This window comes from Schistocerca cancellata, chromosome 3 (genome assembly GCF_023864275.1).
Source record: "Schistocerca cancellata isolate TAMUIC-IGC-003103 chromosome 3, iqSchCanc2.1, whole genome shotgun sequence".
NCBI classification, from domain to species: Eukaryota; Metazoa; Arthropoda; class Insecta; order Orthoptera; family Acrididae; genus Schistocerca; species Schistocerca cancellata.
The window spans coordinates 554,250,653-554,266,652 of record NC_064628.1 but is presented as its reverse complement, the minus strand read 5'-3'; the positions used below and the strand labels follow the sequence as shown (position 1 = coordinate 554,266,652).

Below are 16,000 nucleotides of genomic sequence, written 5' to 3'. Positions count from 1 at the left end.
TCTCACCCTGTATGTGTAGTGGGTCACTGTGTGAGGAACCGCATTACTGCTACTAATTGAGAGAAAATAATTACTGATAACATATAGCTTTATGAAATTGTTTTAATAATAATGATTTTTTGGCAGTTTAGTTTCGTGACTGAAACGTAATCGAATGGTTTAGTTTTTACACCTGAGATAATTTGATGTTACCCTCAGGGGGTGATTACCCCCAGTTTGGTAACCACTGGTGTAGACGACGAACTGCCCGCTTTGCGTACCGCAGGTGGGCGCCGATGGGCCTGGACGTGGCGTACGCGCTGCTGACGACGCCGTCGCGGCAGCTGTCGGCCGGCGAGTGGTCGGAGCTGGTGGGCGAGTGGGAGCGCGGCCTGCAGGCCGGACTGGCGCCGCTGGGGCTGTCGGCGCTGGCGCCCGCGCGGCCCGCGCTCCACGCGCTGCTCGCCGCCGCCGCGCCCTACGTGCTGGGCGCCGGCCTGCTCAACGTCGTGCTCACCCTGGACGAGGGCGGCGGGGGTGGCGGGGGCGGCACTGGCAGGCAGCCGGCCGACGAGGGCGACGCCCTGGCGGAGTTCGTGCGCGGCCTGCAGGCGCCCTTCACCAGGAAGACGCCCAACTGCCAGCAGCGGGTCCTCGACCTCATTGTCAATGTCATCGATAAGGGCTTCCTATAGAAAACCTTCCCTCTTACATACTTGGTAGTAAACATTGAAACATTGAATTGCGAGTCTTTTTCTAATATTGTGATATTTTTGGTCAATAAAATTTTATGAAAATTTATAACCTTTTTGAAATATTGACCTCAACGTCCACATCCTCAGCTTCTGTTACTTACCACCCTGACTCTACCTATTTTTTATCATCAGTCTTCTGACTGGAGAATAATTTAGTGGTCTGTAATCCATCGTTTCATTCGTCCAAAGGAAGCTAAAGAAAAACAAATATCCTGTCGTTCTGTAGTTATTGTCGATTTTTATGGCACCACACACAGTCCCCATTGTCAAAAAAACTACGTTACAAATTAATATAAACTATACTAGTTGCACTCATCCGGTATTGCCGTCAGCTTGCTGCCCACTTGGAGCGCTGCGTTCGAAGAGTATAACAAAAATGAGCAAGAACGTTGTGATTGTATGTGTTATACTGTGGTTTAGAGAGTTCCAGAAGCTTCGTTGTCACCAAAAGGAAACGCTGATTTCGTAGTGAAACAGAAATGCTTTATAATACACTCTCACAAAATCATTATTCTTGCTTTCCCATAGGATAGCTTTTACAGTGACAAGACAAGTCATGGAATACGCCATAATATCGTGCCGGACAATTTCTTGCCCGGCGTAGCGCAGCAACTCGACGTGGCGTGGAGTCAACAAGCCATTCGAAAGCCGCTGCAGAAATATTGATCCATGCTGCCTCTATAGCCGTCCATCAGTGCGAAACCATTCCAGATGCAGAATTTTGTGCACGAACTTACCTTCGACGGGACTCTTGTTGGGCGAACTGGACGGAAAAATCATCCGCTCGAGTTGCCAGAATGTTCTTCAAAACAGTTCCGAACAATTGTGGCCCAGTAGCATGTTTGGCAACATGAAGTCCATGAATGGCTGCAAATGGTCTCCAAGCAGCCGAAAATAACCCTTTCCAGTCAATGATCCGTTCAGCTGGACCAGAGGACCCAATCCGTTTCAGGTAAACGCAACCCAAACCACTGTGGAACCACCACCAGCTTTCACAGAGCCTTGTTGGCAACTTTTGGACCATGGATTCTTGGGTCTACGCCACACTCTAACCCCCTACCATCACCTTTCAGCAATTCAAATCGGGACTCGTCTGTCTTAAAGGGTGCAACCAATATGATAACAAGCCCAGGAGAGGCACTTCAGTTGCTGTCGTGCTGTTAGTAAAGGCGCTCGCCTCGATCACCTGTGCCATAGCCCACTAACACCAAATTTCGCCGCATTGCCCTAACGGATACGTTCGTCGTACCGTAAACTGACTTTACTTGAGCCCTGGGGTGTAACTTGTACCCGAAGCAAAAAAAATTATCAAAGCAGTTCAGCATCTGCTGTAACGCTCGTATACATCTGATTAACCATTTCCTCGACAGGTAGCAGCACTAGCTAGCGCCCAATGCGCTCCGTAGTGTCTCCGCTTTTCGCGCTTTCTCACAGCTAACGTTATATTGTAGTGTAGTTAAATAATGGATCTTCGCCGAGGACGGAAATTTCCATAGAGGATAATAAATTGTACAAAGACTAAACTGACTGTCATGTTTTGTAGCCATGCTGCATAATCATCTTTCTCGCCGTACGCAATATATCAAGCGGAACATCTTTGGACAACTTGGACAGAAAAAGGACCAACAGGTGCTAGGTACAACTGAAGTAAGCATGGTTGAATTGACCATGCAATATCTGACGACTGGTTTATCGCCCACCTTCCACCTATGCTCAGGAAACAAGAGGACACTGAGACTGTAATTAGAGATAATTTGTCATTCCATAGCCAGTTTTTTTGCCACCGAGCTCCTTCCATTTGATACGCGGCCCCTCGATATAGCCTACTTTAAGCCCTCGGCAGCAAAACGGAGAGAGATTTTAACCAAATGAAAAGCGGCTGAAGCTGGAAACAAATCAGCATTTTTACATGAAGACTAGTCCCCTATGTTGTTAAAAACTGTATTAGACGAGATGGAGACTAAGTTTCCAAGTAATCAGCCAGCAGGTTTTAAGACGACAGGCATTTTCCCCGCAAATAAGGATGGAATTTTATCCCGTTTGCCGAAACAAGGTAGATCAGTAAACTTAGATCTTGTTGGAGTCGCGATCTTAGCTCACCTTCATAAAAAGAGGTGAGAGTTTGTTCACGTCTGGGGAGTTCGGTGGCCAGCAGAATTGTTTAAACTCGGAAGAGTGTTCCTGGAGCCACTCTGCAACAATTCTGGACGTCTGGGGTGTCATATTGCCCTGCTGGAATTGCCCAAGTCCCTCGGAATGCGCGATGGATATGAATTGATGCAGGTGATCAGAGAGATGCTTATGTACGTGTCACCTGTCAGAGTAGTATTATAGACGTATAAGGTGCTCCATATCACTCAAAGTGCACACGCCCCACACTATTACAAAACCGCCTGCAGCTTGAACAGTCCCCTGCTGACATTCAGGGTCCATGGATTCATGTGGTTGTCTCCATATCCATACACGTCCATCCGTTCAATACAATTTGAAACGAGACTTGTCCGACCAGGCAACCTGTTTCCAGTCTTAAACAGTCCTATGTCGGTGTCGACGGGCCCAGGCGAGGCGTGAAGCTTCATGTCGTGCAGTCATTAAGGGTACACGAGTGGACCTTCGGCTCCGAGAGCCAAATCGATAATGTTTCGTTGGATGGTTCGCTGCTGACACTTGTTAATGGCTCGTCTTTGAAATCTGGAGCAATTTGCGGAAGGGGTTGCACTTCTGTCACGTTGAGCGACTCTCTTCACTCGTCTTTGGTCCCGTTTTTGCAGCATCTTTTCCCGGCCGCAGCGATGTTCGAGATTTGACGTGTTATGGGATTCCTGATATTCTCTGTACACCTGTAAGTGGTCGTACGGGAAAATCCCCACTTCATCGATGTCTCGGAGATGCTGTGTCCCATCGCTCCTGCGCCAACTATAGCAGCACGTTCAAACTCACTTAAATCTTGATAACCTGCCACTGTAGCAGCAGTAAGCGATCTAACAACTGCGCCAGGCGTTGCCGACCGCAGCTCCGTATTCTGCCTGTTTACACATCTCATGCCTGTTTACGTATCTCTGTATTTGAGTACGCATGCCTATACCAGTTTCTTTGGCTCTTCAGTGTATAAACTACTCAGGAGACAATGTGATCAGCCATATTAGATTGTTTGCAGATGATGCTTTCATTGGCGTCAAGTAAGTCATCAGGAGATCAGAACCAGTTTGAAAGTGATTTAGACAAAATGAAACTTCCTGGTAGATTAAAACTGTGTGCCTGACCGAGACTCGAAATCGTGACTTTTGCTTTTCGCGGACAAGTGCTCTACCAGCTGAGCTACCCAAGCACGACTCGCGACCCGCCCTCACAGCTGTACTTCCGCCAGTACCACCTCTCATACCTTTCAAACTTCACAGAAGCCCTCCCGCGAAGCTTGTAGCACAAGCATTCCTGGAAGAAAGGATTTTGTGGAGACATGGCTTAGCCATAGCCTGGGATATGTTCCAGAATTTAAACAAGACGTCTATGTGGTGCGAAAAGTGGCAACTGAAAGTAAGTAATGAAAAGTGTGGGGGCTGCCACGTGAATACCAAGAGAGATCCGTTAAATTTCGGTCACATCACGAATCACACAAATCTGAAGGTTGTCAATTCAATTACATACCTAGGATTTATAATTACGAGCAACTTAAACTGGAACGGTTACATAATGTTGTGGAGAAGATAAACCAAAGACTACTTTTTATTGACAACACTTGGAAGATGCAACAGTTCTACTAAACGGACTGCCTACACTACGCCTGTCCGTACTCATATTCTGCTAGACTACTGGTGTGCGGTGTGGGATTCTTACCACTTAGGACTACCGGAGGACATGGAAAATGTTCACAGAAGGAACGCTCGTTTCGTGTTATGACCAAATAGGGGATATGAAACGTGACTTGCGGTGGCAATCATTACACCAAAGGAGTTTGTTGCGGCGAGACGTTTTCACCCCCCTGCGGGTCCGGGGATTAGAATAGGCCCGAGGTATTCCTGCCTGTCGTAAGAGGCGACTAAAAGGAGTCCATCCCCCTCACGGGGGTAGTTAGCGCCTGCGTCCGGAGACGGACGGTTTCACGACCTATAATCGTGGTCTTTTTGTTTTTTCACATCTCGTTTCTTCCTTCCTTTTGTTGGTTCCTTTCTTTGCTCTTCTCCACCTCACTGTCTTCCTTACTCTTTCCCTTGACTTCTCCTTGCCTTCTCATTGCCTTTTTCTCCTTGCCTTCTCATTGCCTTTTTCTCCTTGCCTTCTCATTGCCTTTTTCTCCTTGCCTTCTCATTGCCTTTTTCTCCTTGCCTTCTCATTGCCTTCTTCTCCTTGCTTCCTCATTGCCTTCTTCTCCTTGCTTCCTCATTGCCTTCTTCTCCTTGCTTCCTCATTGCCTTCTTCTCCTTGCTTCCTCATTGCCTTCTTCTCCTTGCCTTCTCTGGTCTCCGCCTCGGCGTTTGAGACAGTCTGTCCTCTTTCTCCCTCTCTCTCTTCTTTTTCCTCTTCTTCCTTCCTCCCTGTGCGTGTCTGAAGGCCGACCCACGCGTTCGCACGCGTAGCCGGTGACGGGGTAACGCGTAAGTCCCCGCCCTGGGTAGACATGTAAGGCACGCGCGTACCCCCTGGTAAAGGCCAGGCCCGGGGAGGGGTGATTGCCTGAGCTGATACCTTCTGACCATGCCGATTGGTCCCTCCGTCTGTTTCTCGGGAGGTGTGACCTGAGGTGTAAACATTCACCTAAGGCGGGAGTGCCCTCCGAGAGGGTCCCCACAAGGAAGGAGCGCGCCATCGCAGACGCTGGCAATCATGGGGGATTCCTCCACAATGGATTCTACTCCATCGCTTTCGACTTCGACCCAAAAACGGAAACGTGACCAGCCAACAGTGACAAAAGTACTACCGCCTGCCCCACAGTTCCTCGTAGTTTCTCGATCTGAGGACGGAAAGGATTTTTCCTCTGTCAACCCTTTCGTTATCCAGAAGGGCGTAGATGCCATAGCCGGATCTGTCAAATCTTGTACCAGGTTGCGTAACGGTACCTTATTACTAGAAACTGAGAATGCCTTTCAGGCACAAAAACTGCTTCGGGCCACACTCTTGTACACGTTCCCTGTCCGGGTGGAGGCCCACCGAACTTTGAATTCGTCTCGTGGTGTAGTCTATAGTAGCTCCCTCGACGGATTGACTGACGAGGAGCTTCAATCTTTCCTCGCTGAGCAGGGCGTGACGGCTGTCCATAGGGTCATGAAAAAGGTCAACAATAACCTTGTACCGACCCGGACACTTTTCTTGACCTTCGATAGTGTTAAGCTGCCATCGCGCATCAAGGCGGGCTACGAGGTTATTTCTGTTCGCCCCTATGTCCCGACACCTACGCGCTGCTACCAGTGTCAGCGTTTCAATCACACTCGACAGTCTTGCTCCAATGCGGCTAAATGTGTCACTTGTGGCAGGGATGCCCATGAGGGTGACTGTCCACCTCCGTCTCCTCGTTGTGTGAACTGTCAGGGTGACCATGCCGCATCCTCCCGCGACTGTCCTGTCTATAAGGAAGAACGCTGTATCCAAGAAATTCGGGTCAAAGAGAAAGTGTCCACCTCGGCTGCTCGCAAGCTATTGGCTAGTAGGAAGCCCACGCTGCTCCCAGCGGGGAAATACAGCACTGTCCTCGCCTCTCCTCGGACTACCCGGGAGGTAGCAACCCAGACATGCGATCTGACCTTCAGCACCACGGTCGTCCGTTCGGCCAGTGCTAAGATCGCGCGGTCGACGTCTCCTCTTCCTCCCATCACCCCACAGACACCAGCCACTTCCTCAGCTTCTGCTAAGTCGAAGACCCGGAAGTCAGATGCACGGGCCTTCAAGAAGGAACCATCCCGTGCCGACTTCCTCCGTCCCTCGACCTCCCAGCCTTCGACCGGTACTTCCACCAAACGTCCTTCCAAAAAGGCGCATAGGAAGCACAGTTCTCCTTCTCCGCCACGGCGCCTTTCTTCTCCTGCGCCACCCAGCGGTTGCCGCCCCAGGCCGTCATCCGTTTCGCCTGGCCGCACCGCTGGTAGACTAACATCTGGCCGTTCACCGGCGGAGGAAGCTCCCCCTCCCGGCCATCCTCCCGAGATGGCCGATGACCCTATAGACCCCATGGACGATGACTGTCCGCCTACTGATAGCGGCGGCAGTGCTCGCTCGAAGCCAGGCCCTAAGCGGCCTTCGAGGTGACCCCTTCTCTCATCTTCCTTTTCTTACGATGGCACTTATTAACTGGAATATTCGCAGCATTCGCTCCAACCGAGAGGACTTGAAGTTGCTGCTCCGCTTGCATCGTCCGCTCGTCGTAGCCCTCCAGGAAACGAAGCTACGCCCATGCGATCAAATTGCCTTGGCACACTACACCTCTGTGCGTTTTGACCTACCCCCTGTGGTAGGTATCCCAGCTCATGGAGGGGTTATGTTGCTGGTCCGGGATGATATTTACTACGATCCCATCACGTTGCACACCGGCCTGCAGGCAGTTGCCATCCGCATTACTCTCCCCACCTTTACGTTTTCCTTTTGTACCGTTTACACTCCATCGTCATCTGCCGTTACCAGGGCAGACATGATGCAACTTATTGCTCAGCTACCTGCACCATTTTTGTTAACTGGAGACTTCAATGCCCACCATCCCCTTTGGGGCTCTCCAGCATCCTGCCCGAGGGGCTCCTTGTTAGCAGACCTTTTCAACCAGCTCAATCTTGTCTGCCTCAATACTGGCGCCCCTACTTTTCTTTCGGACACATCTCATACCTATTCCCATTTAGACCTCTCTATCTGTACTCCCCAACTTGCACGCCGGTTTGAGTGGTATGCACTTGCTGATACATATTCGAGCGACCACTTCCCGTGTGTTATCCATCTCCTGCAGCATACTCCCTCTCCGTGCTCCTCTAGTTGGACCATCTCCAAGGCAGACTGGGGGCTCTTCTCTTCCAGGGCGACCTTTCAGGATCAAACCTTCACAAGCTGCGATCGTCAGGTCGCACACCTCACGGAAGTCATTCTCGCTGCTGCTGACTATTCCATCCCTCACCCTACTTCTTCTCCACGTCGCGTACCGGTCCCCTGGTGGACCGCAGCATGTAGAGACGCTTTACGTGCTCGTCGACGTGCTTTACGCACCTTTAAACGCCACCCTACAGTGGCGAATTGTATTAATTATAAACGATTACGTGCTCAGTGTCGTCGTATTATTAAAGAAAGCAAGAAAGCCAGCTGGGCTGCTTTCACAAGCACCTTCAACAGTTTTACTCCTTCTTCTGTTGTCTGGGGTAGCCTGCGCCGGCTATCTGGCACTAAGGTCCACTCCCCAGTTTCTGGCTTGAAGGTCGCGAATGAAGTCCTTGTGGCCCCTGAGGCTGTCTCCAATGCCTTCGGCCGCTTTTTCGCCGAGGTTTCGAGCTCCGCTCATTACCACCCTGCCTTCCTCCCCCGCAAACAGGCAGAGGAGGCTAGGCCACCTGACTTCCGCTCCTCGAATTGTGAAAGTTATAATGCACCATTCACCATGCGGGAACTCGAAACCGCACTTGGCCGATCACGGTCCTCCGCTCCAGGGCCTGATTCTATTCATATTCAGATGCTGAAGAACCTTTCTCCTGCGGGTAAAGGTTTTCTTCTTCGTACATACAATCGCATCTGGATTGAGGGACAAGTTCCCGCATGCTGGCGCGAGTCTATTGTTGTCCCGATTCCTAAGCCGGGGAAGGACAAGCACTTGCCTTCCAGTTATCGACCTATCTCGCTTACCAGCTGTGTCTGTAAAGTGATGGAGCGAATGGTTAACTCTCGATTGGTTTGGCTGCTCGAGTCTCGACGCCTACTTACCAATGTACAATGTGGATTTCGAAGGCGCCGCTCTGCTGTTGACCATCTGGTTACCTTGTCGACCTTCATTATGAATAACTTCTTGCGGAAGCGCCCGACCGCGGCTGTGTTCTTTGATTTGGAGAAGGCTTACGACACCTGTTGGAGGGCGGGCATTCTCCGCACCATGCATACATGGGGCTTTCGCGGTCGCCTCCCTCTTTTTATTTGTTCCTTTTTATTGGATCGACAGTTCAGGGTACGTGTGGGTTCTGTCCTGTCCGACACCTTTCGCCAGAAGAATGGGGTGCCACAGGGCTCAGTTTTGAGCGTCGCTCTCTTCGCCATCGCGATCAATCCAATAATGGATTGCCTCCCAGCTGATGTATCAGGCTCCCTTTTCGTGGACGATTTTACCATCTATTGCAGCGCGCAGTGTACACGTGTCCTGGAGCGCTGTCTTCAGCGTTCTCTTGACCGTCTTTACTCCTGGAGTGTCGCCAATGGCTTCCGTTTTTCTGCCGAGAAGACGGTCTGTATTAACTTCTGGCGCTACAAATTCTCCCACCGTCCTTACGACTCGGTCCCGTTGCTCTCCCAATCGTGGAGACAACCAAATTTTTAGGCCTTACCTTTGACAGGAAACTTAGCTGGTCTCCACATGTGTCATATTTGGCCGCCCGTTGTACCCGTTCTTTAAATGTCCTCCGTGTTCTCAGTGGTATGTCGTGGGGAGCGGATCGAACCGTCCTACTTCGTCTATATCGGTCGATCGTCCGCTCCAAGCTGGATTATGGGAGCTTCGTATACTCCTCTGCACGGCCATCCATCTTACGCCGCCTCAACTCCATACAACATCGGGGTTTACGACTTGCGATCGGAGCATTTTATACCAGTCCCGTAGAGAGTCTTCATGCTGACGCTGGCGAATTGCCACTCACCTACCGGCGCGATATACTGCTTTGTCGGTATGCCTGTCGGCTACTGTCAATGCCCGACCATCCGTCTTATCGTTCCTTTTTTGACGACTCTCTTGACCTTCAATACGGGTTGTATGTCTCTGCCTTGCTACCCCCTGGAGTTCGCTTTCGTCGCCTCCTTCAACACCTTAATTTTTCACTCCCTGCAACCTTTCGAGTGGGCGAGAGCCGCACGCCACCTTGGCTCCAGGCTCAGGTCCGCGTTCACCTCGACCTCAGCTCGCTCCCAAAAGAGGTCACCCCCGGTTCGGTCTACCACTCCCGTTTTTTGGAACTTCGTTCGAAGTTCATCAACATGACTTTTATTTATACAGATGGCTCTAAGACCAATGACGGGGTCGGGTGTTCCTTTATTGTCGGGGCACAAAGTTTCCAATACCGGCTCCATGGCCATTGTTCGGTCTTCACAGCTGAGCTCTTTGCCCTCTACCAGGCTGTTCTTTACATCTGCCGCCACCGACATTCTGCTTATGTCATATGCTCAGATTCCCTGAGCGCCATCCAGAGCCTCAGTGATCCGTACCCGGTTCACCCTTTCGTACACCGGATCCAACGCTCTCTCCAGCAGCTGGTGGACGTCGGTACGCCGGTTAGCTTTATGTGGGTTCCTGGCCATGTCGGTATCCCTGGGAACGAAGCTGCAGATGCCGCGGCCAAGGCTGCGGTCCTCCAGCCTCGGACAGCTTCTTGTTGTGTCCCTTCGTCCGATTTTAGCAGGGTCATTTGTCGGCGCGTCGTGTCGCTGTGGCATGCCGATTGGGCTGCACTTACCGACAACAAGCTTTGGGCCTTAAAACCTCTTCCCGTGGCTTGGACGTCCTCCTCACGCCCTTCTCGGCGGGAGGAGGTCGTTTTATCAAGGTTAAGAATTGGACACTGCCGGTTCAGCCATCGCCATCTGCTGACGGCTGCGCCGGCGCCGTTCTGCCCATGTGGGCACTTGCTGACGGTTAGGCACATTTTAATGTCCTGTCCAGATCTTACCACACTGCGCCTCGATCTTAACCTGCCTAACACTTTCGATGCCATTTTAGCGGATGACCCACGAGCAGCTGCTCGTGTTCTTTGTTTTATCAATTTGACAAACCTCGCTAAGGACATTTGATGATGTTTTTTAATCCTCTGCCTGTCCGTCTGTCTTTTATTGTGTTTTCCCTTTTAGTTGTTGTTGTCAACTTGTGCCTCGCGGTGCATTTTTAGAGTAGTCAGGGCGCTAATGACCATTGAAGTTGTGCGCCCTAAAACCACAAAAAAAAAAGACGTTTTCACGAAATTTCAATCTCTAACTTTCTCCTTCGAACGTGAAAATAATTTGTTGACACCCACCTACATAGCGAGAAATGAGCGTTGTCATAAAATAAGAGAAATCAGAGAGCTCGCAAGGAAGATTTAAATATTCGTTTCTTCCGCGCGCTTTTAGTAAATCAGTGATATAGTGCATGTCAGAGGGTTCATCCAACTAAAGTGTGACTTGTAGAGTAGCCATGTATATGTACAAGCCACACAGGCAGGGAGTCTTTCAGATTCTAGAAGAAATATCAGCAGTCCAAGCATTATTCTGAAATGATTATCTGGCAAGTGTGTTTCTTACTATGGGAAACTAGAACTGTACCGAACAACAATATTTATAACAAAAAAATATATTACTATGATGAAGTACCAGATCCGTCTAATAAACGCAGAGCACTTCACAGTGTGTCAGTGGAGACACCTACTTGACATCCTCGTGCCGTGCAACACTTCATTTCTTATCCTGAAGTGAAATTCTTCAGTTTCTGCTGGAAGGTTGTCCAAGATTTCGGTCATGAGATTAAGCAATAACGATCATACAGAGTAGTTGCGGATAGACTCCAGGTTTGGACTGCCCCTATCACAGCTGCGCACTCGTCTGCCCATCTCAGATTCCATCTCCAGTACGCAGTGCGGAAGTCATGTACCTCAGTATAATTAAAAAGTAACACGCAGGAAAGAGACTGTGATAAACGTTAATAGATGAGCACGAAAATCAATATAAATGGGAAACATGTTTTTAATCTTAGTTGTGATTGGAGATGTTAATTCGTTCGGCTAAACATTTCAAGCGAGAGTATCGACAATTACGTAAAGGATAACTACAATCAAAATGGTTAACTCTTGGGAAGAAATAATGATGTACTTTAATCACATTCCTACTACTGGTGAATCTAATTCTCGGTTAAATGTGGCAATAATTAATCTATTTGATAACCATTTGCCATACTTGAGTAACCAATTTATAAATAATAAACTTACTTAATGTACATTTCTTCCACAAGCTGGATAGCGTAATGAAATTATCACCGCTAAAGTTTCCCCGTGCCCTATTAAAAAAATACATTACAACCTCTGTGTGAAGTCTGGGAATTGACGGATGAAGATATTAAAATCTCTTGCCATAATTTAAATATTTCTTTCATAGTTACGAAAGGAAGCTTTTTTCCGAGGATAGTGACGGGCTTCACCTGTTAAACGAATGGACAACGTCTAAAGATTTGAGCAACAGAACTGCAGATAGATGGAATCCTTCAAGGAATGAAAACAGCTTATATGAAACGAGAAAATTGTGCTGTCATAGATTCCTAATCCACGTACTGCAGTGAAAATTCTTGTGATGATATCGCTACGTATTCAGCCAAGCGAAAGAAGTGCTACCAAACGCAGTCCAATATGGCAATATTTACGGATGCCAATAACTTGAGAGATGTGAAATTTCAAATTTTCCAGGCGTACGGATTGTTCCACAAAATTTACGGCGAACGGGCGGATGCCTGCAACTTGCTGCCACTATATTTCGACGCAGTCTTCTGGCCAAGTTCAGGTGCATACTTACGAAAATCCGCTGGGTTCGCGTACGTAAGACTCCACAAGGGCGTTCATGGTGCAGTCAGCATTGCACACGCGGTTCTGCTGCAAGTCTGTACGCTGCTTATGTCTGTAGCGCTCTCTGTAATTGCTGAGATGAATATCCAATGTATAAACGTTCGAAAGAAAAGACAACTCATTCATTTAACTGATAACCTCAATGGGCTATGAATCTGCAACCGCCAGTGCAGGTGCACAGTTACGTCCGACCTCCAAACGAGAATACAAAATTAGCGAGCGTGTAGTAAGTGGTGGCGCTAGGTGGGAATGTGAGTCGACCGAGGAGCTTGCTCAGATAGTCCGCGCATTTGCGGTTAACACTGCGTCCGAGTCATGCAGTGGTTAACCCAATTGCCTTGTAAGCAGGAGATCCCGGATTCGAGTCCCCTGTCCGGCACACATTTTCACTCGTTGCAGCTAATATCATCTGTTTCTTCGTTTTACTTTCCTTTCTCCCACTCCACCTTCAATTTACTGAACATCCATTGTTCTGTGAACTCACTACATCTCATCGGCAACAGGTCTGGGGCTGACATTACAGCTTTGTTAGAGCACAGTCTCTCCTCGAAGTACTTTTAATTAGACGAGTTTTTTGAACAATCTGACGGTGTCACCAAGGGGCGTCCTGTGTCTCTTTAAGCCTACACTATTTTGGCAACACGTTGATTTTCTACTTTGGCCTCATGGTTTGTACAATCTTCAAGAGTCCCTTCAACATCTAATCTCCATAGTTTAAAATATAAAATTTGGTGTGGAGATGGAGAAAGAAACGCTTAATTGCTGTTTTTAGACGGCTTGGTGCAATGTAACAGCGATGGCTTGGGCATTCGGTGTTTTCAAAGCCCACGCACACAGACTTATGTTTACAAGCTACTAGTTGCCAACATCCAACACAAACGATGGGCGTTCTAAAGATATTAATCCCCGAGTCCATGCCATCTCGGATATCAATAATCTGGAAACGAAACTGGAACACCTGCAAACTATGTTCCTGAGCAATGGATGGTCGCCTCAGGAAGTGCAGAGTGGGCTACAGGCGTACAAACTAAAGAGCAAGGAGGATGATGGGCCCTCAAAACGACTGCTTGTCTACCATACATTAGAAACCTTTCAGCAATAACAGGCAGAATATTAAGAAGGCACAAACGTATTCTTTCGTCCTCACACCAACGTTTCCGTGCGAATGCTGCAAATCTTATATAGGACAGGCGACGTTCACTGTGCAGGACCTTACTGCAGAGCATGCGCCATACTGGCCTCCTCCAAGCCAGTGAATCCGCTCTCGCCGAACACTGTACTTCCTTCTACTGGTCATATGATGAAATACAATGAACCAAAAATTGTGGCCCATAGGTCAAACTTTTGGAGCTCCATCATCAATGAATCAGAGGAAATACGACTGTCTGAGTCCTTTATTAATCTAGACGTCGGCTTCCAGTTAAATTCTGCATCTTAGGAAGACTTCGTGTTCTGGGTAGCCAGTACTGAGACTGTTTTATCTTTACTTCTTCTGACCGTGTCTAAACTGACACACACTATTTTAGCGCAACGCAATCTGACTTTCAATAATCCCTACAAAAGAATGGCCCTGAGTAACAGTAACCTATACCCTTCATGAATCACTTACCTCACAAAAGTCTACGTTACTCGAACTACTACAACACAGCGAGCGCCACTACTGCCAGCTAAATAAAAGATTCTAACTACTGAAGGCACTAAATACTGAGAGGCATAGTTAGCAAATGAAAGATTTTGATAGAGAACAAAATGTATTTACCTTAATAGTGTTCAAAAGTCATATATTCATGACATCCAGTTCTACAAATCTGCTTTTTCTTACCGACACACGTCCAGATCGTCTGCTCAGAGCAACCCTTCAAGACTCTGGCATCCCTCTCCCCACATCCACCACTGCTGGCGGCTCATCTCCAACAGCCCAACACTACTGGCTGTTCACATCCAGCTGCCCAACACTGCACGATTAATTTCCAACAGCGAGTCCAACCAGCCACAGACTGCACACAGCGCAGTCAGCAATATTAATACAGAGCGCTACGTGGCATCACCAACATAAAAACCTAAACAGCCTACTTACACTATGTAGGGAAAACAGGCAGAAACTTCAAGACCCATTTTCAAGAACATGTAAATGCTTCCAGGTTCAAGAATTTCGAATAATCAGTCATTGCACATGTTGGAAACAAAACATGTCATCAACAGCCTAGAAAACAATTTGGTAATACTATATAACGAAGTCAATTGTAAGACCCTAAGTCTGTTAGAACAACTGGATATACAACCTCCACAAAATCAAAAAAACCACAATCTATGTTAAATGGACAAACAGATTTCGCAACCATAGTTATTTCAATAATTTTAAAGACCTAATCTAAAGTTATTTCTTGCATATGTCAATTGTTTAACAGTTATATCTTTAGCACTACGAATAAATTCATCTTTGACAACACCATGTATAAAAACATCTGTGAAGTGTTTATAAACATGTGTGTGCAAATGTAGCTCTTGAATGAAGTGACATGTACTAAAACGACGGAGAAAAGAATGTTTGCCGGTGCTAAAACGTTAAAATTGCTTTCCTTGGATTATGTGGTAAGTTTACACTGTTCATTTTCCACTATTTTGCACATATTTTCCGCGTTCGACGTACGAAATTCATAATCTAACATTAAATCTTTTCGTGACAGGAATATGCATTTCACCTCATTCAAGAGAAGAAATAAAACATGTATTAAGACAAATTACACATGACGATGGAACCACAGGGTCCGAAATGCATCGTGTAGTTAATAAAATACGAAAAAGTTGTGACTGAAGGCGTTGTTTAATTCATACCTCCAATTACAAGAATAGTTTCCTAAAATTTTTGAGGACATTGCCAACCTTGTACCTGTTTTTGAGCTGTTCAATTGCCGTTTCAGTTGAAAGCGACCCGTGTTTCTGCAGATGTAACTGATTGATCTGCAACGCAGTTCTCGTGTAAAGGGTAAATTCTTTTATGTTAAAACTGTACGTTGTTTTTCTCGTGAGCAGTTTTCGCGTGTCCATAATGAGGGTGCAAACACTATATCAGTTTTGTGAACAACACACATGCGTAAAAGGCGTATTTCGATTTTGAAACTAATTAAGTCGTTTATTAAGAAATTTTTTGAGATTAGTTGTATTAGGTATAGATATATCATCTATTAATTACACATGAAAATTTGTTCCGGGCCGGGAATCAAACCAGCATTTCCCGCTTATCGCGAACGGTTGCCTTATCCAGTTCGGACTGACCCAAACCTCCATACTCCACAATGTCTACATTTCCTAATGCTTGCAACATTACTTGGATTTCAGCGATAGGGAGCGTGAGACAACAAAGCGTTCTATGTTATTATTGTCGTCTTTTTGCCCGTCGAACCATGTGTTACAAAATTTATTTTACTATGTCTCTTCCTTGAGACATGCATACATCTTTGAAAGAACAGACATTGTAAGATAATCTCTGTAACTAAATCGTGATTAAGTTCCAATACGTGTGACGAA

At 47.4% G+C, this 16,000-nt stretch overlaps 1 protein-coding gene across 1 annotated transcript in view; it reads left to right on the top strand.

The window, feature by feature from the left end:
* LOC126176426 (uncharacterized) overlaps positions 1 to 16,000 on the top strand; it is a 104,877-nt gene that overhangs the window by 77,728 nt on the left and 11,149 nt on the right. The window contains exon 5 of the mRNA XM_049923583.1: positions 266 to 528. Within this exon, the coding sequence (XP_049779540.1) occupies positions 266 to 528 (263 nt within the window). The remainder of the gene's footprint in view (positions 1 to 265; positions 529 to 16,000) is intronic.